Source organism: Podarcis bocagei (genome assembly GCF_964188305.1).
Source record: "Podarcis bocagei genome assembly, chromosome: 8".
In the NCBI taxonomy this organism is placed as follows: domain Eukaryota; kingdom Metazoa; phylum Chordata; class Lepidosauria; order Squamata; family Lacertidae; genus Podarcis; species Podarcis bocagei.
The window spans coordinates 69,377,295-69,403,320 of NC_138133.1; the positions used below are offsets into that span (position 1 = coordinate 69,377,295).

Genomic DNA, 26,026 nt, shown 5'->3' on the forward strand with positions numbered 1-26,026 from the left:
TGGAAGTATTTGGGTTAGAGGTTAGGCATTCTAACAGTGGAGGTGCAGAACATATTGCCTAGGGGTTTAATGGCATCTCCAATCACAATCAGATGTGCAAAATTCAAAAAATGTTGACAAAGGTGACACATTTAGTGCCTCTCTTATTCTATAATATTCAGTGCCAGAGCAATTTCTAATTACAAAGAAACATGACAATTCCGGGGGGTGAGGGGAACGACACTTATCACTATTGCTAATTTGGCAAATAGATAGGCTTTGCACATGCATTTTGCTCTTCTCATCTCACAGGAAACCACCCAAGGGGGAATGAGAGGTCACTATAGATTGTGATCTCTCATTTCCCATGGGGAAGCATGTATTGTGGGTAAGGAATGGCACAGTGTGCATGCAAATCTTGGCACTGGGCAAGCCCTAGTCAAACACAGTTGCTTAAGAGGCAGTGCTGACAGTTGCCAGGGCAGTATGCTACTTTCAGCCAACTAGCTGATGGCCCTACAACCAAAAAACTGAAAGAGATACTGCTGGCTGGAGAAAAGCAGTGTATTCGTGCACTGATTTGGATTGGATGGCAACTGCTTGGAGAACAGGGCTAGCATTTTCAAGCTAATTTGCTCAGGAAAAGGTGAAAAGAGGCTACCTCACTCCCTAGTCAAAGCTGGCCACTGCTGCCTTACAGATGGAAATGGCTATATTCTGTCTCCTTCTCAATATGCTTCATGCCCTTCTGGGTGGCTCCAAGGAAAAGGGGAAGCGGACAGCTGTTTCATCTATTTAATACCTATTAAATCCTATTGCATTTCAGGTCAGTACTCTATACTTCTTATGAGTTTATTGTTCAAATAATTGTAGTCGCTAAAAAGGAACTATTTTAAGAATTATGCTAATCAGCGATTGCCCAGAAAAATGCACACCCAATGGAAGGAATGTGCATGGGCCAGTTTGTCTGGTTGTTGCTTGCTTCTGTATTCTTGGATTCACTCTTGACTCATTTACTTCCAAGCCTCATAAATGTGGCAATCTGTGCTCCTTTCCCCAGTGTAAGGCATGTGGGTTGCTAAGGCATGCAAAGAGATCTACATTTAGCATGGTGGCTAATGCATACAAAGCACAGTGCATGTGTGTGGCAATGAAAAGTTGCACACTCTACACTGTATTTAACTTTGTCTCTCTATCTCCCTCAACATGTGCCAGCAAAACAATTTAGAAGGCAGCAGCCTCTCAGGCATGTGGGACATTAGATTTTTTTTTTTTTTTGGAGGGGGGAGACACTGGATACAGACAACTTCAGAAATAATCTTACACTATGGATTCTAATACAGCAAGATATTTTGAAAAGGAGTCCAGATGTACAGGAAAGCTACAGAGAAGGTAGTTGAAAAGTCCATTCATAAAACTTTTATTCCACTTACATCAACTTAATACACATGTTCTTAACAGTTATGCTTAGATTGTTCATGAAAATTTTCAGGAGACATTAAACAAAGCTAGCCATCATCTCAAGTTATTTCCCTGTTAACTATTTTTACAGCACATGCATGTTAGGCAAAGTATCAAAAAAAAATCACAAAAGCAAAACCCTAAAAAAGTTAAATACATGGGTTTTTGTTTTACTGCTGTGCTCGATATACAGTGTAATTATGGATATCAAGCATTTCATTTTTACTGCATCTTTACTTGTACATTTGTTCTTAGGTTGCCTAAACCATTTAAATACAAATAAATTGTGTAGCAAAAATAATGAAAGCAACAGCAGGTAACTTTACAAGTAATGGAATGTGAACCGTTTCTGCCCTTCCCTAGAGAAAGTTCATTGGGTTAGCAAACCACCTTAAGGAACACTTTTCAGATGCAATCAGAGATGTATACTTGGACTGTAGATTCCACAGATTCACATGATTGACATGTAATATCCATGGGACATTAATTTTCCTCGGCTATGTGTTCCACCTTTGAAGTACCCACATTCTCTATACCTGCGTGGTTGCAACCAATCATCCCTTTTTTACCACTGTGACAGACCAATATGCAAGCAGTTTTTTCTTTGCTCAACATAGGAAAGCTGTTTAACATTGGCTTTTGTGGGAAGCCACAAAGTACCAAGAGTACTATGCCAAACATGTAAAACTTTTATAAAAATTCCACATCCCTATATTGGCCACCTTGGATGAACAAAAATTCCCCAAATGTTAACTGGCTCTATTCCCCTAATATTAAACATAAAACCACATGGGAAATATAGAAATCCAAATAGAAGTAACATAAACCTGTCATAAATCGTAAACAAAAACTATTTGTGGGACAGCATGGATGACAAATGGTCTACTGTGTAAATTTTAGAATGAGGCAGACAAAAATTGGAAGGCTGGTTAATTCTCCCCTCCTTCTCCTGCTTCAGCTTCATCTCCTTGGGTATCCGATGTCCACAACTGTTTAAGAAAAATGCAGTCATGTGTTACCGATTAAAGCATCAGTAGTGTGAATAAGAAAGCACTCATCAGGATAATCTCCAAGAAAGCTATTCCTCATCTTTAAAAAGGCACTCTTTCCAAGAGCCGCACAACTGAGCAAAGCATTCGTATTATGCATTTCATTCCATAATTAGATTTTTTTATTTAACCCTTGGCTACCTGGTGATTTAGGAGACCCACAAGATTGTTTTCTGCTTGTTTGTACATAACTTGGCTTAATAAAAGCTGTACAAGTACTTACTGTCAAATTGTCTCTCAGTAACTGCATTATTAGTGTGCTGTCTTTGTATGATTCTTCGCTTAACGTATCAAGTTCAGCAATGGCTTCATCAAAAGCCTATGTAAGAAAGGGAAAAAGTACATTTGTACATGCAACACTGGCAAAAATATTTTATTTAGTGCAGTAATTAGACTATTAACTCACAGTCTTTGCAAGGGAACAGGCTTTCTCCGGAGAATTCAGGATCTCATAATAGAACACGGAGAAGTTTAGAGCCAGACCTAATCTGATAGGATGTGTTGGCTGCATCTCTTTTTTGCTGATTTCGAAAGCTTCCTGATATGCCTGTTGCGACTGCTCCACTATCCCTTTAAAACCAAAGAAGTAAACACAAAGTTAGCAATTGCACTTTGGAGTATGTTAAAACAAACATAGACTAGATGCCTTAATATATAGGACAAGAATTGTACAGTTTCAGAAGGTAGCATTTTTGAAGCTGTTAATAAAATCCATAAAGAATAATTAGAAATAAGGAAGTATATGCCCATGTGTACTGAATCCAGGTATCCAGTAGACCCTGTTCTATAAAACCTTATACTCAATCCTAACCATGTCTACTCAGTCCTGGCCATGAATACTCAGAAGTAAATTCCACTGAATTCAGTGTGGTTTACTCCCAGGATTGCACTGTTATACAAACAAATTAAAGGCCAATTTGATGGGGTTTTGTCTTTCTATACACTCTAGATTCAATTAAGATTTCTAGCATATCACAGTTTTCAGGTTCAAATCTTGGCCAGAAAGAGCTATGCTAGCTATCCAACTGACTGATGAGCAGATTTCAGAGTAACAACAATGCTAGCCAAACTGTAGAATGCTAAAAATCCCACTCTCCCACAAATTCTGACTAGTAAAAGATCTCCTAGTAGCTGGTTCTTGCCTTCACAACAGCAATGTTTTTAAGCAACATGGATAATGTTAAGCATTGCATTTAGTTTACAAAATTTAAGACAAATGTGACCTGTAACACTGAAGTACATAAAGGTAAATTGGCCGGCAACAGTACTGCTGAAGAGGATTTGAATGACAACCACACTACTGCAAAGAAGTGGAACACTATACTGTAATTCATCAAGAGGAAGATAGCATCCAAACCACAAGAAGTGCTAATGCTTCTGCCCATTAGCTAAAGAAAGATGCCCACTGATATGAGAATGTGTTTGGATAACCTGCAGCAAGGTTAGTAAGGCGTTTAAACACCCCTTTTCAAAACAGGCATATCTAGCCTAAGTCAGAGAGAGCTGGCAATAGTAATTCAGTATTTCAGAGGATGGCATAATGGTGGGGAAACAAAGGATAAATTTTAAAAAGTGAAACTCTCTTTGTACAGAAAACTAAAGCGGCAATAGCCTTCTGCCACAGGCAACAGAAGATGTATGTGGACTAGACACTAAAAATGTGCCACATTTGCTACATATTTATCTACAATTGATCCTGGGCATAGTTGGAATGGACTACCTATATATACAACCACCTTTATTTAAGAGGCCCTAAGAAGATGCTATTACCAATGCTATTAATTCAAATACTAATACTGCAAACATTCAGAACAGTCTCTGTTTGCTGCTCACAGAAGTGATACTTCCCTTCCTGCCTACACCCAGCACTAATCTCCAAACCTGCCCTTATCATTTAAAGCAAAGAAACCAAAAGCATTGGGAGAACCACTCACGGCATTACAAAAACCTGCAATACTCAGAACAAAAACCAGAATGATGGGTATTTTCTTTCATTTCCTGAAAGTGCACAAACCCCAACTGATACTAGCAGAAATAAAGAGAGCGCTGAGCAAAGTTTAATTTGGGAATGACAGACCAACCTCATGAACTAGAGTAATAGTCGTTTTGCAAAAAGTTGAATGCCTTAGCTACAGAGAATTCTAAATGCATAATCTTGCTATTAGTATTACTGTTTCGTTCATGACTCCTTTTTGCAAAAAGGGCAAGTTTACTTTGGGGAAATACAGTGAGGTGTTTCCAGAAGTGGCAGATATAATTGGTATGCTGTACAAAAGCACTGGGGTCAATTCAAATAATGTGCAGACTTTCCTGCCACCAATTCAGAGGACTTAGAAGTGGAACAGGTACAAAGAAGAGCAACTAAGCTATCCCTTTTTGGAGATCTTATGAATTATGATGAAAACATCATCAGTGAAAGCATGTAACAGCATTTCTGAAGGAGGAACATCCATACACAGAGGCCTTAGAATATATATATATATATATATATATTGGAAACTCTACCCTTGAATTATGCTTAGCTGGAGCATAAGATTGCCCTCAATCCCCTTTAGTCAGCAGAACCTGACATTATATCATTGTAAGCTGTTTATTGCATCTACAACACTAGATTTAGCTATGAAAGTATAAGAGAGTGGACAGTGTTGGGAGGTAACCATACACGTGCCCAGTTTATTTGGATCTCCTACATGTCTTGGCAGCAGCAAAGTGGTCAATTCCCTCAAAAGAGTAAGTGTAGAGCCCATGACAGCTGCCCTGCCACATCTGCCACGAAAGAGAATGAGATGCCAACTTACTCTGTAACCAAATCAGGACACAATACCAGGAGTATATAATCCCTGGCAAGGGAACAGAGACCCCAAATATCTGTAACTACATTTCTTTGCCCTGTTTTAGAGAGAATGGGGCACATAATTGGCAACAGAGCACTTTCGTTTGTTTTTGAGTACTCCTTGTGAATAAAAGGATGTCTAGACATAAATATTAAGTCAGAGAAAAGGGCCAGATTTGAAGGGCCATGGGGGCGAACCAAAGTTGTTGGCCTTTTTTAAGGGTTGGAATTGTTGAGCTTCTTTTAGGATTGAAGTTGTTGAGGGTTTTTTAGGCTTTTACCCCAGGAAATAAACTGCCACAGGGGTCGGATTAAACCAATTGGCGGGCCAGATTAGGCCCCCGAAATGGACTTTGGACATGCCTGCCTGCTAAACCCTTCCCTTTTTGACATGTTAGTTTCCTATTTGTTGGACTGAGAAATATTCCACCATGGCACAGCCTGGAAGAAGCTTACCACTTCAATGAGAACTAAGACATATTATTCCAGGCAAAAAAAGAGCCAGAAGATATGCACTGGAACAATTCAACTACAAATGGAGCCATATGCAGCTCTGTCTAAAGGATAGCAGTGTGCTGTCCTGAAAGCAAAAGATTTCATTTCTACCCTTTGACCTCTGCCTTAGTAGGCAGAAGAGCCTACCAAGGTCCTCCAAGGCAAAGAAAAGGGGCTAAGTAGCTGGAATTTGCTCAACCTATGATTGAGACAACTCATGCATGGACAATACTGTACTGTACTGTTTGGCACAGAGACATAATCAAATCATTTAATCTGAAATCACTGGCTTATCTTACATACTCCTCCCATACATGGCATAAGCACACAGCCTGGAAAATAATCTCCAGCAAAACTAATTCCATAGCTCAGTAATTAAGAGGGCAACACCCTGTATCTGGAATCAGTCAACTTCAGAGGTCTGCTCAGTTCAGTTCTCTTGACAGTCCAAACAGTAGGCTTTTTGCCAGGCTCACAGAGGGAAACAGCAAAGGGTAGCGAGGCAAAGGCCAGAAAATGCTACTGGCATGATCCTGGCACCATACAGACATCATTCAATTTCTGTTCTTTACACCAAACATGACTTGAATGTGATTTTTTGTAAGCTGTTTTGAGAGCTTCTTGGAGCTATAAAGTAGGATAAGTATTCTACATAATTAAATACTAAAAAACTGTGGAGGCAATCACTGGGATTGGTGAATGGCAGTTATTAGGCACTCTGTGGGAGCCACTGGGACTGTTGCAATGCTGCTTCTTTTCTCCACTGCAATTGTGCTTTTGACCCAGGATCCCAGCTCCTTATGCTCATGTAATAGGTGTAGCAATAACTATCTTAGCTGGAGCATAGGACTGAGAGTCTATGAGACAGTCAGGGAGGAAATAAGCAGCCTGGATTGATTCTATGAGCTAGAGATTTGCAGGTTTTTTTATGGGAAAGTGACTGTTACAAATATGCAGTGCAACCACCATGTCCAGCAGGTAGATTGCTGGACGCCTGTGGTAGATCACAGGCTCCCCCCAAAAAAGGTCAACATCGCCCTGAACCTTTAAAACGGGGCTTTCCTCCCTAAAAAAAGCTCAACAACTTTGTCCTGAACTAAGTCTGTGAGTAGATCGCAGTCTCTTGGGAGTTGGCCACCCCTGACCTAGAAGAAAAATGAATACAGACAGCAACCATTTCACATGGTGTTTCTATTTCTGGCGTAATGTGCGTATCGACAGAGCTTGTATAAGTGCCCCCCCGCCCTCTCCTGGGTCCAAAAGAACCCACGCATCAGTGATTACATGTCAACTAGACGCGCCTAAAATGGTTTTCACCTGTACTACAAAGTTATCACTGCTTTATAATCCACCAGACTACCTGTTTTCTGATACAAGAGCAAGTTTAGCCGATAGCTAGATAAAAAGCCATTAGAAACTGCACCAGGTTTTTACACAATAGCGAAATCTGTTTATTACTACAGAGGCCACTGCTGTAAGGAAGCATCCAGTGGAGTTTTTTAAATGAATGACTAGAATAAGGGAGTGAACATTACAAGCATTAAGTTACCAAGTTTGTCTGGGTTCAATGACACTGCAAGCTGTGGTTAATCAAAAAGGAAGTAAAAGCTTCCGAACACCTTTGAGGGAACCTAAGATTGTACTAGACTGGTTTACTTTGAAGTACCTACTTTTCAACTCCACACATTTTACAAAACTTGAAGAGATTCAGAAGCCAGCTGTAGTGAGGATACAAAGGGTAATCCTGGGTGTTTTTATCCTAAATTGAAGACAACTATCCTAAATGGAAGACAACTAGAGCTGAGGAGTGGTGATACAGTCTTCAAATTTTAAAAAAGCTACAGGGAGATAAAGGATAGTTTGAAAGCTTTCCATACATCTATTATGGTAGCTCAGTAAACAAGCTGCATACAGTCGTGCCCCGCAAGACGAACGCCTCGCAAGACAGAAAACCCGCTAGACGAAAGGGTTTTCCGTTTTGGAGGCGCTTTGCAAAACGAATTTCCCTATGGGCTTCCTTTGCAAGACGAAAGCCCATAGGGAAATCTCCGGGACAGCGGGGAAGTGCAGCGCTTCTTCCCCACTGTCCTCGGACCTCCTCCGAAGGCTGGCGGTGGGGCGGAAAGCCCTTCTCCCCGCGCCAGCCTTCGGAAGGCTCCTCCGAAGGCTGGCGGTGGGGCGGAAAGCCCTTCTCCCCGCGCCAGCCTTCGGAAGGCTCCTCCGAAGGCTGGCGGTGGGGCGGAAAGCCCTTCTCCCCGCGCCAGCCTTCGGAAGGCTCCTCCGAAGGCTGGCGGTGGGGAGAAAAGCCCTTCTCCCCACGCCAGCCTTCGGAAGGCTCCTCCGAAGGCTGGCGGTGGGGCGGAAAGCCCTTCTCCCCACGCCAGTCTTCGGAAGGCTGCTCCGAAGGCTGGCGGTGGGGCGGAAAGCCCTTCTCCCCACGCCAGCCTTCGGATGGCTGTCCTGAAGACTTGCGGTGGGAGGAGGGTTTTCCTTCCCACCGCCAACATTCAGAATGCTGTTCTGAATGTTGGCGGTGGGGAGGAAAAACCCTCCTCCCACCGCAAGCCCCGGGAACAGAGGAGAAGTGCTGCACCCCTTCCCCTCTGTTCCCGTACCTGTCCTGAAGGCTTGCGGTGCGGAGAAAAGCCCTTCTCCGCACCGCCAGCCTGGCAAGCGGTTTCCATAGGAACGCATTAATTGATTTTCAATGCATTCCTATGGGAAACCGTGCTTCGCAAGACGAAAAACTCACAAGAAGAAAAAACTTGCGGAACGAATTAATTTCGTCTTGCGAGGCACCACTGTATTAGTTTTGGAAAATTTGAGGTTTTCAGGTGAGGATTTGATTGGCAACCTTTCAGGGATGTTTTAAGTATAAGGCATTCTGTCATTGAGTAAGGGATTGACTGGTTAAAATTTCCAACACATTAAGACTGCAATTAAAAGTCTCTCACTTTTACATGCAGCATGCAGAGAATAGTGGTTTTCAAAATTCAAAATCTTTATTTGAGTAACAACATTACTTGTGGAAATCTAGAAATGCCTGAACATTATGCCATAAAAGGTATCAGAACAAAATAGCAACAGTGCAGATTTTTATTTTAAAGGACAATTACCTACAGTAGTATTAAGAGTACAGTGGTACCTTGGTTGACGAACGTAATCCATTCTGCAAGTCCGTTCTTAAACCAAAGCATTCTTAAACCAAGGCGTGCTTTCCCATAGCAGAGAGGGACTCAAATTACAAATGGAACACACTCAACAGGAAGTGAAACATGTTCTTATTCCAAGGCAAAGTTCACAAACCAAAACAGCTACTTCTGGGTTTGCAGCTTTCTTTATCTGTTGTTCATAAACTAAGCTGTTCTTAAACCAAGGTACCACTGTACACTTTTTGTCACACCATAAACAAGAATTATTATTTTTTTAAAAAAAGGTGTTGCATAGGCTATTCTTTACTTTCTAAGCATGTGCTATTGGCTGAGCCAAGAATGGCACCTCAAACTCCCAATGTTTCATCCCTGCAGAAATGGAGAAACTGAAATCCAATGGTTTATTACACCCATGACTCAGATGTATTTGTGTGCACCTGCTTAAATTCTGGCTTATAGCAGGGAGCTCCTTTGCCTGGTACCCAAGGGGGAAGTGACCTTCGCTCCCATTCAGTTAAGGGTTTTGTAAGAGGCTTTTTTTTTACTAACTTGGCTGAGTCTGGAATCCTCACCTGCCCACCTCAATGCACTGGAGTATTCCTTCCATATGGGGCAGTTCCCCCAACCCCAGTGTAGTATCTCGCTCCTGCTTCCAACCAGAGGTTCCCAAGCATGGCTTATTTACCTATTATCCTCTAATTTGGCCTTCTGCCAGAATCTTCTGATATGCTCTTCTTTCTACTTCCAGTCATTCTCAGTTATAGCTTCCTCCCTGCACTGATAACAGTGCTCTAGCTTTGTTCATTCCAGCTCAACATTAGGTCTTTCCCTTCTCTGTGTTGTACCTCTCTGACTCTCCTGACCAGCTTGCCTCTTATCCTGCCTTCTCACCAGACCCCACCCTCCTAACACCTGGTCTTTAATAATGAGCCACTTTGTAGCTGTGTTTCCTCACCCTTGCTGGAGAGTTGTTCATCACTGCTCATTCCTAAGACTGGCTTGCAGATCCTCAATAAGTGAGCAGTAGAGCCTGTAGCTGACCCTACCGTGTCCCTTCAGGAGGGGACAACCATGCTAAACACCAACAGCAGACAGCCATGAAATATTAGATGCCAACTGTTCTGACACACTTTGAGTAAACTACTAATGCTGCATTTTTTCACTACTGCTAAGAACTTCAATTCTACAATTCCACCTTGCAACATCTACTTTAACGCTAGAGTATACTTATTGGGCAGAGGACACAGAGAATGTCAAAAGAGCTCTCCTGCAGTCAGCCATGAATGCATACAATAGCAAAAATGGCCAATGCACGTATTTTGAGACCCTGTTGATTAACATTAATAGTCACTTACTTTTAAACTGCTGATTATGTTTACTCACGTGTCACTCTGAAAGTCAATTCTTTAGATCAACATCTTTAAAATATTACAATACTGCAACACTCAAAACTTGTTTCCTTTATTGACGTGTAACATTCCAGCAGTAAATACCAGACTGTTGGAAAATTTCATGGGAACTTTTGACACTAAGAAGCCAACACACTGTACCTTTCTTGTCATCACCAGCAGCAACTTCAGCCAAATAACGGTAGTAGTCGCCTTTCATTTTCAAATAGAAAACTTTGCTTTCCGCTTGCGAAGCATTAGGAATCAAGAACTTTTCCAACAGAGACTGCAATTGAAAACAAAGAATAATCAGAAGGCTATACACATTGACAACTAGAAAATTGTACACACCGGTTGGCCTGTGGCCATTGAAGTTTCCCCACTAGTGGTAATATCAGAAATCAAGCCACTGTAAATGGTCTATTACTGTATCATTGATAATAAGCCCAAAAAAATTACTAGCCCCCAGTTGTCTTTTTACTATCTGGTCAACCATATGCACCTAAATCTAAAAAAATGAAATCTTATCTGTAATGCTTCCCTGCTGGATTGCCCAGAGGCAATTCTTACTCTGGAGATAAGGAAGTAAAGTAGGTTTTTACACAGGTGTTGTGCCACACCCCAAGCTCTACAGACAAGCGGAAGTCTATCTTTCACAAGTTTTTGAAGTAACAGAATGGGCAGCAACTCATGCCAGTCTGATCCTATGCTGCTGCTTTAGCTGCTAGTGTCAGCCAGATGTGCACGTAAGGAGGACCTTGGCTTCAACTGATTTTAATGCCACAGATGACCAGCATTTACTACATTCTTTAACAGTTTATCACTGCACTAGAGAATCTGAAAGTATTCTGAAAGGAGAATCATGGTATTATGCATTTTGGTGGGCCTAAAAAGCTTTTACCCAACTGGGTTAGTACACAAGAAAAAGCCCACCACTCCCTTTGTGTTAAAGAATCAAGAAGACTAAGTATTATTGCACATGTGCATGCAATGCTTTATTCTACAGTGGTACCTCGGGTAAAGTACTTAATTCGTTCTGGAGGTCCGTTCTTAACCTGAAACTGTTCTTAACCTGAAGCACCGCTTTAACTAATGGGGCCTCCAGCTGCCGCCGGAGCATGATTTCTGTTCTCATCCTGAAGCAAAGTTCTTAACCCAAGGTACTATTTCTGGGTTAGCGGAGTCTGTAACCTGAAGCGTATGTAACCCGAGGTACCACTGTACTCATAACCTGGTGATAGCCCATGGGCTACTTCTCCAAGTCTCCTCTCAATCCTACTGTTTGGGATAAGGAAAATTTCACCCCCTGAAGGAAGCCACTTGGGGGTCCTTTAAGACTGCCCTAATTTACTTTTCCACAACTGGTTCCCACATGAATGGCTAATATTTAAGTGCCCAATCACATGAGAGCTGCTCATGGAAAAGTAGATAGCTATTTGTTCCTGAGAAGGCCTTGAAATGCCCTACTAGCCAAGATAAAAATTCGGGAAGCACTAAAATATTCACCTAATTCACATTTAAATTTGTTACTATAGCATCAATGACAAACTGCAATAATGATGTTTGAAGATGTTTTACCTTAACTGAACTGAGTTAAGATCTCATGAGTGCCTATCAAGAGTCAAAACTAGTATGCATATTGCCAGCTTTTAACATGTGACGCCAGGAGCATTTCCCCTTAAGATATGAAACTTAAAATTCACCATGAGGTCCCGGGGTGAGGTGCAATTTAAAACCACAAAATTAAAACCAGTTACAATTAACTATAATCAAGAGAATAGGCTAGATCCTAATATGTACACTTCAGGTGTAAAAGAGGTTTATCTTCAGCATATAAGGAGAACTACACCAGTGTTTCCCAACCGGTGTTCCGCGGCACACGAGTGTGCCGTGAGACATCGGCTGGTGTGCCGCGAGATGCCTGGAGGGAGGCGGGCGAGTTGGGCGGCGAGAGGCGGGGCGGCGGCGGCGAGGAGAGGCCGCGCCTCCTGCTGCTGCCTGGCGCTCCTCCTCGCAGCCGGCAGCGCTGCCTGGGCGCCTCCGTGCGACTCTGCCTCGCTGGGTTTGGTCTCCCAGCAGAGACGGGTCACACGCGCACCTCCCTCCCTCCCTCAGCCTGCGCGGAGGGAGAGCCAGAGAGAGGCATCGCTCCTGCGCGGCGGGAGAGGGAGCAGCCGGAGCGATGCCCCAAACGAAGGCATGGGACCGGAGGGGAAATCCTCTCCGAGGAGGATTGAGCGCAGCTGAGAGAAGCCTTTCGAGGAGCTGCCGTGTCCCCTGGAAACCCCCTTCCCAGCTCTGCCTGCCTGCCTGCCCAAAGCTTGGAGGTTCCCCGGCAAGGGGGAGGGGAAAAACTTTCACTTTTGTGCGTCCCTCCCGGCGTGACGCTGCGCGCTGACGTCACGGGGCGGGGCTTTAATGGTGGTGTGCCGCGAGATTTTTTTTCAGTAAACAGGTGTGCCGTTGCCCAAAAACGTTTGGGAAACACTGAACTACACTATAAAGGTGACAAGATACACCTCTGTGGGGAGGGAATTACAAAGCTTAGGGGCTGCCACAGAGAATACCCTCTCTCACACTTCTGTACTACTTTATTTAATTAAGGCAGAATAATGCAGTGGTTGTAAGAGGAGGCTGTCCAATCCTAAATTATGTGATGTGTAGTTATTACTAACTGCAATCCAATGCATTTTCACTTAAACCAGGAGCTTATTTCAGTAGTTACTCTGAGGAACTTCCAAACTGTTTGAGGGGCTGTAACAGGAGAAACTGCTGAAAGGGAAACTGCTGCTGGTGCAGGAGGAGCAGATAATCAAGCTGTTTCTCTATATGAAGTCTGGTCTGGTAACACCCATTAATCCTTTTAATACGATCACCAACCTTCCATTCAAGAGACAGCCACACTTTTAAGGTGAGGCAATCTAATCCTATTCAACTTGCATTCCCTCCCAAGACAAGTAATTGCAACTTTTGTTCTTAGCCAGCTGTATTTGTAATTTGCCAGGATGACCATGGTCCCTATTATTAGATACTACTTCAATACTACACAGATGAGAAGCTAGGGTTAACTGTGTATGCGACATCTTATAAAATATGTGGCCTTAAAAATAAAACCTCTTCAGCGACTTGAAGAGCAAGTGACATTAGACAAAAATCAAGCAAGCCTAATGAAACAGAGAAATTTGAAAGCAAGGATATGAAAAAGCAGAATAGCAAACCACTCAATATACATGCAACCGTGTTCTGACAACTTGTGCCAAATTCATAAGTGGGTACCAAAAGCAATCAAACAATTGTTCAGTTAAGTAAAGCTGTGGATGATGCAAAATGCAAAATACCACACCACTTGTGATTCACATTCATTCGGGTTTCTGATTTAAGCCAATTTAATATAATTATATATTCAACCTATTTTTGACTGCATGGTTCTCTAACACCAGAACGTAGCAGAATAAAGTGGAAGTGTTCAGTAGGGACAGATGACATAAATGATGCAATTAGTTCTGTATCAGTAACAAGCAAAAGGTAAAAGTGACAGAAAAGTCTGGGCTATGTAATTGAACTGACAATGAAACCCAGCATGCATACCACTGACAAAGCATTGCACAGGTACGCTCTCTATTATTATCAGCAACAGCAGTTCTACAGGCTTTTCCTAGTTACCCTAGTCACAGCATCACAACTCATGAAGTTGTTATGTAGATGAGCTTCTAGATTTAAGTGGATCAGCACCAACTACTAGAGGACAGCACTCCATGCTGCTTGCTGCCACTGCAAATAAAGTGTCACACCAGTTTTTTTGCCTAGCCACAAGACAAGACTAAGAACTACACAGCAGGCATCAAATTCCCATCCATGTTTGTTACTAATATATGAAACAGCAGCAGCATTTGTAAAGGAAGGAGCTTGGCTGTGCACACATTAACCCTCCTCTTGCTTGCATGTCACTTTTATTCTACGACCCCTTCTTGAGCCAGCTTCCTTTAACATGACAGGTGAACATGCCTCAAACCCTGGCTGAGGCATAGCAGCTAAGGAGAGCAGTTGCAGAGGCAAGTGGTAGGATTGGGAGGGGTATTTCTCTCCCTCTCCTAGACCTGCATGCTTGAAATTCCTCTTGCCAGATACTCAGCTCTTGCCTAAGTTACATTCTTATGAGTCTACGCAAGCACACATGCACTTGCAGGGTGGATTCAGCTGATGAGCCACATTTCCAAGAAGCAAGCAGCATAGGTTGTTCACGATTGTCAAATAAGCCAGACTGAATCCTGGCCTTTTTATTTATGACAGCAGCTCAGTAATTTTCCAGTATTCTCCAACTTAGGTCTGAAACAAACTATGAAAGAGTGTATGTCTGCAACATGGTATTTCCCTTCTAGAAATACAGTAGTACCTCTGGTTATGAATGCTTCTGGTTATGAATGCATCAGGTTAGGTTACGAGCTCCACTAACCCAGAAGTAGCTGCTCCTGGTTGCCAACTTTGTCCCAGGATGCAAACAAATTGTGTGCTGTAGGCGCGTGCAACGGGATACCCCACCTCAGGATAAGAACAGTTGCAGTTTAAGAACGGACCTCCGGAACAAATTAAGTTCGTAACCAGAGGTACCACTGTAAAGGCTTTATAGCAGTTTTCTCCTTATACAGTGGTACCTTTGGTTAAGAACTTAATTCATTCCGGAGGTCCGTTCTTAACCTGAAGCACCATTTTAGCTAATGGGGCCTCCCGCTGCCGGAGCACGATTTCTGTTCTCATCCTGAAACAAAGTTCTTAACCCAAGGTACTATTTCTTGGTTAGCGGAGTCTGTAACCTGAAGCGTCTGTAACCCGAGGTACCACTATACACGTTTGTTTTAAGAACTACAGACCAGCTCACCAAGAAGTCTAAAATCATGGAAACATGACAACTACAGAAGTGAACCATCTCCCTTTCACATCTTTTAAAAGGTGGCACATCAGTATAATGGAGAAATGGAGTGCCTTTCTAGGGGCAGTCTACCCCTGACATCCAATCTGTTGGCACACTTGGAATTTTAGAACAGCCAAGGATCTTGGTTCACAGCCCTAAGCTTTTACACCCTAGTCTCTTTAGTGTTGTAGCAGGTGTGAACTCTCAGCTCCTAAACTTCATGCTAACTACACCATAAATAACTCCTCAGTCACTGCAGTCAGTGACTTCATGGTTTCCCCTCAATAACTAAGTGGTCTGGATTCTGAAAAGACAGAACATAAAGGCAGAGAGACAGAAGTGTTGCCCAATCACAATGTACTATGTTGCATCCTTGACTTTAGATGGGTATTCAAAATTTGAGATACTGTAGCTCAGTAGCTCATCATAGGGCTACAAGTCTAGAGCTCTATATACTGTAGATACAGTTGAAAACAGCCTTTTCTAACAAGCTAACTTTCTGTAAGGGGTATCCAAACTAACTGGCCTGTTAGAATGATGGGAGCTACATGAAAATCTATTCAGAATTCAGTTTCCCAAATGCAGATGCTGATAATGCATTAAGAGAAGTTACCTGGGGATTTCAGTTAATTATACTATTGGTGAATTGCAGTATTAATGTTCTATTTCCCTTCTGACAAAGTGGAACAGTTCACTTGTCCCACAAGAGATCAGATGCTCATTAACAGCAATACAGCCCAAAATAAAAATGCATGGGTTTGTTCTTTAAAGGCTATTGCTCCTTCCAAATACACCAAAACAATAATTCAGTAAATTGGCTGAAATATTTTAATTTCTTCATATGCTGAAAAAGAGGGGGCTCCACTTGACCTGAATTAGTTTTGAATGAGATAAACAGAAGCGTTTACAATTTTTTTCTGCCAGGAAGTTAACAGATGGGAAAGTATAACATCTATGGTTATCTACAGTTCCTATAAATGTGCAGTTAAGAGTTCATAAACATGTTTGAGAGCTCACCACTTTGTTTTGGCAAGAGCCACTGACCTTTTCTAGACACATCTTGCTGCCTTCTAAACCTTGGCATAAGAAGCAGCTCCTATTCATTGTGCTAAATCGCAGGTGGCTTGCCTCTGCAGTTACGCTGGGCTTTACAAGTGTACCGAGCACATCAAAAGCTCATGGTAATGCCACAATTATGTCTGAACATGTTTTTCTCAGAACTATACAAAACTAATGCTAGAACCTACAGTAGTTGCCACATAGCCTGTAGTCACATCCTGCCACAGCAGACGATTATTTTTTTTTTTTTGGCATTTTATTCCAGTTTGTATGTTGTTTTGAAACTGCAAGGCCATCACAAAATATTGAGTGTCAGCCAATTACTTCTCAATCAATAACTGATACAGAATATTCCTTCTATAGCCAAGGTAATGCTTTCCTACTGCCAACAAAATGAGGAGCATGAATTGAGGAGTATGAATATACTCACAAAATGAGGAGCATTCTAAAGAGATGTAGCATATCTGTGCAGTCTGGAACCCATGCAAAATCACTTTATTTTACGTAAAACTAACTGCCTTTAGTAGTCAGGAAAATCTTCTCTTAGTAAAAAACCTGCTATATTTTTCAAAAAGCAATTTTTTTCTCTGGTTCACAATACGGGTTTACCATGCTAGCAATTACATGTTATATTACAAGAAACGCCAGTAGTGTGAAAAAAAATAAAAAAAATCCAAGTGTATTGGGATTTGAATAACTAATTTTACAGACCGTCTATATAAGGCAGCACACCTGTAGTATATCAAGAAACAGAATCTATAGTTATCATACAGTTTGGCAAAATTGCAGCTTACCAAAAGATTTTTAAGCTGTTTCTAGCACTAATTCTCTGTGTCAACAGCCACACCAGTGTGCCTCAAATAAAAAAAAGCCCAAATGCCTTGGTACATTAGTTTTAGTATAAATTACACTTGGCATCTCTCTCCCCCCCCCCTCGGCCAAATCTGACATCATTATGACATCAGGTGACTACTTCAAAGGGACTCCCTCTTAACGCTTATCAGCTGATCGGCACCAAGAGTCAGCTCCTTTGAAGGTGTGCTAACAGCACCAGTGAGCTGACAAGTCATCAAAAGAGCTCCTCTGCTTGGTGCCAACCAGCTGATGGGTGCTGTGAGTAGCCCCTTTGAAGGTGTGCTGTCAGCACCAATCAATGGTGCTGACAGGAGCTTGCTCTCAGCTGATTGGTACTGCATCTTCAAAGAAGCTCCTCTCAGTGCTTATCAGCAGATGAACACTTGAGAGCAGCCACACTGGAGGCACCATGGAATTCCCAATGGGAACCCCCGCAAGAAGTGCACCTGATCCGAGACACTCAGGTGTTTGGCAGATGGGCAGAGTTTGGGGGAAATGGCCCCATGGGTCTAATTAGGTCTGAGGCTAGCGGTTCCCCACCACTGCCTTAGTACTCACTCACATGAATTCCCTTGCAAATAGTAAGTAGCCTGCAAGCAACAAAAGTATAAGCATAAGGGCAGGTGCAAGAAATTCCAAAGTGGCTCCATGCAGAGAGTCTAAACCTTATAGACTTTATGACTTTCAAGGAAAGAACCTGACCTCAACTTAAGCAACCTGGCACAATGGTACTCAAAGCTAAGTGGCTAGATCTCAACCCTTCCCAAGAGATGAAAGCAACACAGGCAGGCAATTTGTTCTCACCTAAAATAAGTATAGAATTTTTTGGATACATTTTAATTGATGAATAGAACAAACCTACCAGTGAACAGTAAAAACATTCCTTTATCCAAAAAGAACCATTTTGAAGTTTGGGTTTAGAATCCTGACCCAAACCTATTAAAACATTACCCAGAAAAAGACATATTAAGTTGGCCAAGTATGAAACTGAGGCAATTTTATTTCAACAGGCTTATGTTTCACTTAACAGAAGAATACATGCATACTAACATGCTTTACTACTATAGTCTTCTATCCAATTAGTAGTTCATCTAAAACCCCAATATATATGAAGGGGGGGGGGGAAGCAAGCATGGTGAAAAACCTACATTTAATATTTCATTTGAATGCACTTGCTTGTTCTCACAATCCCAGAAAATAACTATTCTCAGATGGATATATATAAAAAATAAACTTAAAAAGCTGTATTTCAGGTTGTCATTTTGTTTGCTTTTATGCTGCTTGTATTTTTTTAAAAAGTGAAGAGACCTGGGATTTATTTTATAAATAGCAGAATTAAAGTTTCCTATATAACTAAAATATATTTTAGTAAGTGAAATATGCAGATTTAGAATAAAATGTATCTATTTAAATACCATCCAATACTTTAATACACACACCAGATTTGAGCCTACTTTGCTATGTAAAAGATTAATGAATACAGAATTACAGGTACAGTATGTCTCTGTAGACCACAAATTTATCCTGGTAAATTATAACTACTTCTGGTTCCTAAACCACTGAACCTGAACACATTCCATCTCATGACCAAAACACTTCTGCCCAGTAATTATCAGCCCCTGCTCCACAAGCGAGTTCAGAAAGATATTAAAACTTATTATTTCACTGGGCAGGATATAGAAACTAAAAATGTCCTTTCAAATACACCAACCCAGCCCAACAGAAACCCATTCTTGCACAACCAGCTCCAATTCCTAAGTATACTTACAATTTATAATCCAAAGCAATGTGGCCTACAGGGCCAAAGGTTCTGAATTATTGGCCAATATAGTAGGTATAAAGGTTTATTTCCACTGCAAACTGATAGGTTGCCATAACAGGTAAAACACATTATTTATGCTTGCTCAGGAATCAAAATAGAAATTAGATTTTATGTCAATTTAAAATTGATTAAATCACCCAGTGTGGAAAATCCATCTACCCAACTACTTTCCTCTGCCATCTCTTCAGGAGGATTTTAGTGAAATTTGCATTTTATAGCTGTGCCTTGATAGCCAGGTCAAAATTCGTGGCCACCAAGATCTTGCCCCCATAAAGGCACCCCATTTGTGCTTCATTTAAACACAAGGGGGCTTATTTCCATGATGTCAATGGAATGCAATTACCCTGAGCAAGACAGCCCTCTGCTCAGCTCCAAATTTATAAAGTCGAGAGAAAATAAGGACTTAATTACTTTGGTCCTGGCTAGCATAGAGGTAAGACTTGGGGAGGGGGCGCCTTTCCTATTCTTGCACTGAACCACCCAAACTCTGTATAACTGCAAGGATGATCCCTGCTCTCCCTGTGTCCAAATAAGAGAAAAAGGTTCAAGTGCCTCACTGCCCTTGCTATGACAAAGGTGGTCGGTGGAAAACTGAACCCCTGCGCTAGTGCCAGCGTGCAAGGCCCATACGTGCAACTGTCACAAACTTTATTTAACTTCTAAACTACCCAGTACCCAGCGGATCCAAGAGAAGTTTACAAAGAAAAATTTACAGAGCAAAATTTAAATAATAAAAATGCAACTTCAAACACAGGCAAAGTACCATTTCTGCAATCACATGGCTTCTCTTCTGAACATGGGTGATACAAGGATGAGATCCCAAGTGCTATGTTCCATGCATGCACAAGGGATTTTCCGCTCTTCCCATTTCCAAAGGGAATGAAACATTCACACAAGTCAGAGGCTGCCCAAATATTACCTGCTTCTCTATGGGCATGCATAAGAGCTGCCTGCTTACACATGGGGTATGAATTTTTGCTACTGCAAACAGGCTGCAAGCTAGGGCAAGGAGGAGGAAACCCTGGACCAGATAATAGCATTAGGGCACATGATATGGTCCAACTGTTTAAGCCAAAAGTATGTATTGCAGAAACAGCAGGATATTAATACAACAAATTTAAAACACACACACGAGGAGCAGACTTCATCCACATCACTCAATGTACTTGACTGCACATTTTATTTTTCCCTTTAGGTGACAGTAATTCATTTATGAGAAAGTAATGTGCCATGCTTGGAGACAACACTGCCTGTCTGTCCCCCATTCCTATAGAAAGGGGCAGTATGTTGACACCTTATCCTTTAAACACAAAACAAAACACTGAAGCTTGACAAGACTTTTACACCTTACTCTGAGCCTAGAAATTGTGCTTGACTTGGATGAAGAGAGAGCAGAACTAGGCTTGGAAAATACTTCTGAGCAAAGGGCTCAGTGGGGAATGGTAGAGAATGCACAACGGCTTGGAGGAAAAGGGCTAAAACTCTCTTCCCCCCTCTCAATTTTCCAAGCCCAAAGTTTGCACTATATTAAAAAGCCCGTTCCTGGCTTCTGTTTGTCATGTTAAGTCCAATAAAGAAACCAGAAAAAGCTACTTTGTCAATGAGGAAGTAAATGGGTTGCAATATTCTAGATGAGGGGTAGCCAACGTTACAACCTCTGGAAGTTGAACTCCCAACTCCACTCCACCTCAGCCAGCATACCCAATGGTCAGGGATGATGGGAGTTGTAGTTTAGCAGCATCTGGATGCCACCATGCTAGCCACCCAGATTGAAATGTAGCTTTCTAACCCAGTAAGTTTTTATGTATCACTTTTTATCTTCCCCCAATACCTAACAGTTTCTATCCAACAGCCAGTGCTCCCACCTACAGGAATATAATAGAAAGGTCTGATTTGGACACACCACTCAGGTAAAGGCAAATCCTGCCTCCGTTCCATCATTAGAAAGGCTCCACTAGTCCACCAGTCTCTTAAAATATAGGAGCTCCTCTGGCTTGAGATTCTTTTTAGTATGCTATTAGAGAACACGAGGGAGCAAGGAATTTTTTAGCATTGTGTTACAAGGTACTTTTCTAGGTTTCCTAATTTTATAGAGTATTTCCCTTTACCATAGCAACATATAAAGCTCCAAATGAGTACTTTTTCAAGTTTTACAAATAGAGCTACAGATTTAATCTCCTGAAGTACAGGCGTCAACTAGTATAAATCAAACGGGTCTTTTATCCAATATAGACAGAAATTGAAACCAAGTGATTTAAATATTTAGCTTTCAGTAACAAATGCAATGAGGCTTTTAAAAAAGAATTCAGACATGCATTGGATATGGGCTTTAAAGAAAATATTGCTAACATTAACCAGAGTTCTTTGAAACTTTTCTGGATGGGAAAAACCTAGTTAAACACACTGTGAAGATAATGGAGCCAACTATTTGATATTGTAAGGGGTCAATGTCAACTGAGAATGTCAGGTAAGTATCAGATTTTTATCTGATGAAATTAATGGACTTAAACATCTGATTTATCACGTCTCTTACACATAATACATATATTTAAAAAAATTAATGAAAGATGTGACAGATAAGGTATGGGCTCCTTTCCCACACCCATGCTTCAGACAGAATGGTGTTTGACTAGTCTGAAATGAAGGTAGTTATCAGCAAAAACTGCATTTCATATACAACATGCATCTGATTATCCCTCTACTTTCCTCAGTGCTTTTATATGGCAAGAATCCAAGCTAAACGAATGACCTTCAAGTAAGTGTATCTAAAATTTGAGCTCAACTATACATGATGGCCTTTGAACTCACCAAGGTATTTGTACAGCTGGTTTTACAAAATAGATGGAAAAACCATAGCAATTATGCTCATATGACTTGACTCAGTGCATCAAAGTATTTTTTTCTCAAGTTCTTGTTGAAATGAAATTGTCTTCATCTTTAGCAAAAACAAATACTAACAATTAGTTGAGTGGCACATCAATAAAATAGTAATGCTACCAAGGGGGGGGGGAGTACACAACTGTGTTTTCTTCATTTAAAAGATTTTATGAGGTAAAAAAAATTGTTGCCAACAGCACAAGTATAGAATCAGCTTGCTTTGAAGTTGCTATGGCTTTGCTTAAGGTAGGCCCATAGCACTGTTGCTACCTCCTCCTCCCTCTTGCAGAGTGTTCTGCATGGGTGAGTCATAGCTAACATTACATCATCTTATTCAGGGAGGGGCCTGATTTCTATAGTGAGAATTACAACTTCTCATAGAAAGCACACACAGCACCCTCTAGGTTATGAAGAAAGCACACTTATTTTAATTAAACTAGGCTGAAAAGTCCTTTACTCCTCCCAGTTTCTAACTGGTAAGTGGGATCTATGTGACAACTTAATGGAAAGTGTCAATAGGGCAGATTGTGTCACAAGTGTTTTGCTACAAGCATCCAGCTGCAAAGTTTTAGGAAGAAGCAAGTTAAGACCACTGTTTCGTTTTCTATAGGTGGCAGGGGAAGATATTTAGAAGCTTTTTATATAAACAGCTTTATACTTTGATTAAACAATACTGAGTGTTACTAGAGGGTTATCTGCCCTTGAAGTGTTTACTTAGGGTGGGGGGGAAGTAGTTAGAGCCTTAATTCTCACCAGCACATCATTGCAGATGTCCCTTAGTTCAGTCTCAATTTTCTCTCTGTATTCTCGGGCCATTTGCTGCTTTTTCTCAGCACCTTCCGTCTTTTGTTCAATGCTTGACACAACCCTCCAAGATGACCTACGTGCTCCTACAACATTTTTGTAAGCGACAGAGAGAAGATTCCTCTCCTCATTTGACAATTCTGCTCCTTGCTCAGTCACAGACTTCATGCAGGCTGCCATGTCATCATATCTCTCAGCCTGCTCAGCCAGTTTGGCCTTCTGCACCAGCTCGTTTTTATCCATGCTGATTTCTCTGGAGAATGAAAAATATCAAATAATTATTTAGACATCTATCAGGCAAAATCATTTGCAACTCAGCTATCTCTTAGCAATGTAAAGAGCACATTGCAACTGACACACATTTATTGGATGCAAAAACCACTGATTTCAATGGCCCATTCCAAAGTTCTATATCAGGCACGTCCAACTCCCAAGAGACTGCGATCTACTCCCAGTATAAAAAAACTGGCAGTGATCTACCCATTGTCATTGGAGGAGCGTTCATGGAGTGGGTGGATTGCCCAGAGCTGCTGAGCGTTTTTGGGGTAGGATTGTCTAGAGTTCTTCAGCTTTTATTTGTTAACTTTTGATAAACTTTATTTAATCCCACGATTGATAAGAGCCCCGCGATCTACCAGGATCAGCTGGGGATCTACCAGTAGATCGCAAACTACTGGTTGGACATGCCTGTTGTATATTATTGTTGAGATATGGGTCAAATCAATCTTCATTTCTATTAAATTCATGAAATCTTGGGAAGGATATGGCCTCTGCAATCTTAAAAAAATAAAACCTTTCAAGCATGGAATGTGAACTATTCCCTCAGATGCCTCTGCTATCTGTCCCCTAGATGATCTTAGCCTTTTGTTTGAAGGGGCTACTATCAGCACATTGCTATTTTGAGAAACACCAAACCCTTTGGAAGGTTTGCAATCTTAGGAATTTCACCACAATGTGTTGTGAGAGCCATTCCTTACTTTCTCAAAAGTTACTCAAGTATACCTCCGTACCCTCTTTTCTCAAACTACATTCTTGTACATGGTTAAAAAAATCCTGATTAGTATCAGGGCCATTGGGCCCAAAAGCAAATGAATTTAGCTACTACACAGCTCAATCAATATTAGGGTTGGAAGCAAATAACTCTTGCGTAGCTTAATCAATGAAACTTAATTCAAAGTGCATCTGTTAAGGTCATGATGCAAGTCACTTACTATAACAGAACTTAGTTTAGAATCAGGATGCCAAGCTGCAACTGTCAAGCTACTTTATTGAAGCAGCCGAGGCGTGAAGGTTTTGCACTATGTTGTCTACTTTGGTGACCTTACCCTCATAAAGACCGAGAAACATCTTGGTCAAGAACCATTTTGCTACTCAGGAATGGCAATTTAATGCAACTATGACGCTACTCAGGAATGGCAATTTAATATATGGAAATAAAGCCAGGGAACGTTAGCTGCTTAGCAACCCAACCTCTCCCCTTGCAAACCTGGTGGCATCTGGGAAGACTGCGGAGGAGAAGGAACCTTGCTTTTTGACTCGAAAGGAAAGATTCGTGTGGTGATTTCCTGTACACAGTGTAGGTAGGACTCGGCTGTCTAAAATGGTGCTGCTGGGTGCACTCCCTGGCACAGGCGGCCGAGAGTATGCCGCTGCAGCTGGCACGGCTTAGAAACATGGCTGGGGCGGGTACAAAAAGCGAAAGGTGTGGGCGAAAGGGATGGCGGGGCGAGGGACGAGGACAAGTCAGGCCAGGCTGCCGCCGCCGCCCCTCCCAGCGCCGCAACCGCCCGGCTCCGAGACATGAAGCGCCTTGTCTGGGCTCTTTGTCATGGCGGATCCGAGTCAGAGCCCAGCCCACTTGTGTGCGCGCTGATCCCCCTCCACCTCCGCCCCGCGCCGGGAGGGGAGATTGCTGCATCTCCTCCGCCCAGACCCAGGCCGGAGAAGGAGGAAAAAAGGGGAAGCCCAGGCGGCGCCTCGCCGAGGGAAGGAAGAAGAGACACGCCCGCCCACCTGCCCCTCCGCTGCTGCTGCCGCCGCCTCTCCCCTCGCCCTGCGGCGCCGCCGTCCCCGCCCCGAGGGAGCCTCCGCGGCCGCAGCCCACACTCGCCCCCTCGCCTTTTCTTTCTTCGCTTCCTCCTCTCCCGCTCCCTTCCTCCGCCTCGATCGCCCGCCCGCCGCTCCTTTTCAAGGCGGCCCCCTCCGATGCGGCGGCAGATCGCACCGGCTGGATGTGCCGCTCCCGGCAGGAGGCCACACCCTAACCAGCCGCCCGCCGAGAGAGAGAGAGAAGGCCGCCGCGGGAAGGGAGGGAGGCGGAGAGATGGAAGAAGGGAAAGGAGCGAGAGCGAATGGGGAGGGGGGGGGAGAGAAAGGAGAGAGAGGGAAGGAAGCCATCCTACTCCCCAACATGGCGCCCCTCCTTCCTCCTTCCCTCGCTCACATGGCACCCCGCATTTCGAGGAGCAGCAGCAGCAGCAGCTCCCACCCCAACAAAGATAATATGAATATGGGTGGCGGAGAGAGAAGGGAGGCTGGAGGTCGGCGGCGACCCTTCCCCTTCATCATTTCTGCCTCACAGGTAGAGGCGCTCGCCTCCCAAGAATGGGGGGGGGGAATCAGCTCCCCCCCCCGTCCGAGTAGCCAAGGGACACCGCCCCGGACCTTCACCTGCCGTAGCCGAGGCAGAGAAAGGGGCGCCGCCGCCCAGCTCAGCCCTCCTCCTCTGCCCTCCATTCTCGCCCCCTTTCGCAGGGCGAGGCGCGGGAAGCAGGTGGGGCGGCCGCCGCACCTGTGGGGGGGGGGTCTGAAGCGCGCGCAGAGATGGGGGGGGAGAGGAGGAGAGACACCCGCCGCCGCCGCAGGGAGGGAATGAATGGCTTCCCCTCCACCAGGCCGCGGCAGTGGGTGTCGCCCAGCACCGCGGCAAGGAGGAGCCGCCCTTCTGTGCGGAGAAGAAGGGGGCCGCTAACCCGCCGCTGCTGCCGCCGCCTCGCCCGCTCCTCTTCCCCTTTCAGCCGCCGCCGCACCCCACCCCCCCACCCGTCTCTTCTGCCGCCGCCGCCCCTGAACCGCAGCGGGTCCCACCGCCGGAGCGCCTACCCGGAAAGGAAGGGGAAGGTGCGGGGGGGGGGGAGGCGGCGAGGCGAAGCCTAGCGAGGCCGTTACCTGCGGGCTCGACGGGACGGGAGTCTCTAGGCGGGTGACCGGCGCGGACTGTGCCTATATCGCGGCTCGCTCCGCTGCAGCCTCGCTCTCGCTCTCCCAGCGCCACACACGGGGTCTCCGCCAATCACCGCGTCGCAACGCACGGGCAACACAGAGCCCGTGACGTCAAGCGGCG

The 26,026-nt window shown here is 43.3% G+C and overlaps 1 protein-coding gene across 1 annotated transcript; it reads right to left on the minus strand.

Moving 5' to 3' along the window:
- Nucleotides 1-1,375: 1,375 nt before the first annotated feature.
- On the minus strand, nt 1,376-26,010 carry YWHAZ (tyrosine 3-monooxygenase/tryptophan 5-monooxygenase activation protein zeta). The gene is made up of 6 exons (XM_081205189.1): nt 25,852-26,010; nt 22,633-22,936; nt 10,520-10,643; nt 2,896-3,059; nt 2,713-2,808; nt 1,376-2,429 (listed from the first exon to the last, which is right to left on the minus strand). The coding sequence occupies exons 2-6, from the start codon at nt 22,924-22,926 to the stop codon at nt 2,370-2,372; spliced, it is 738 nt and encodes a 245-aa protein (XP_081061315.1). The 5' UTR covers nt 22,927-22,936; nt 25,852-26,010; the 3' UTR covers nt 1,376-2,369.
- Between the last annotated feature and the right edge of the window lie 16 nt (nt 26,011-26,026).

Coding starts and splice junctions, on each gene's coding strand:
- YWHAZ (XM_081205189.1), bottom strand. CDS start 22,926: ATGGATAAAAACGAGCTGGTGCAGAAGGCCAAACTGGCTGAGCAGGCT. Junction 10,644..22,632: donor ACATCTGCAATGATGTGCTG/GTGAGAATTAAG, acceptor TTTCAATTGCAG/TCTCTGTTGGAAAAGTTCTT. Junction 3,060..10,519: donor TGCTGGTGATGACAAGAAAG/GTACAGTGTGTT, acceptor TTGGTTTTAAAG/GGATAGTGGAGCAGTCGCAA.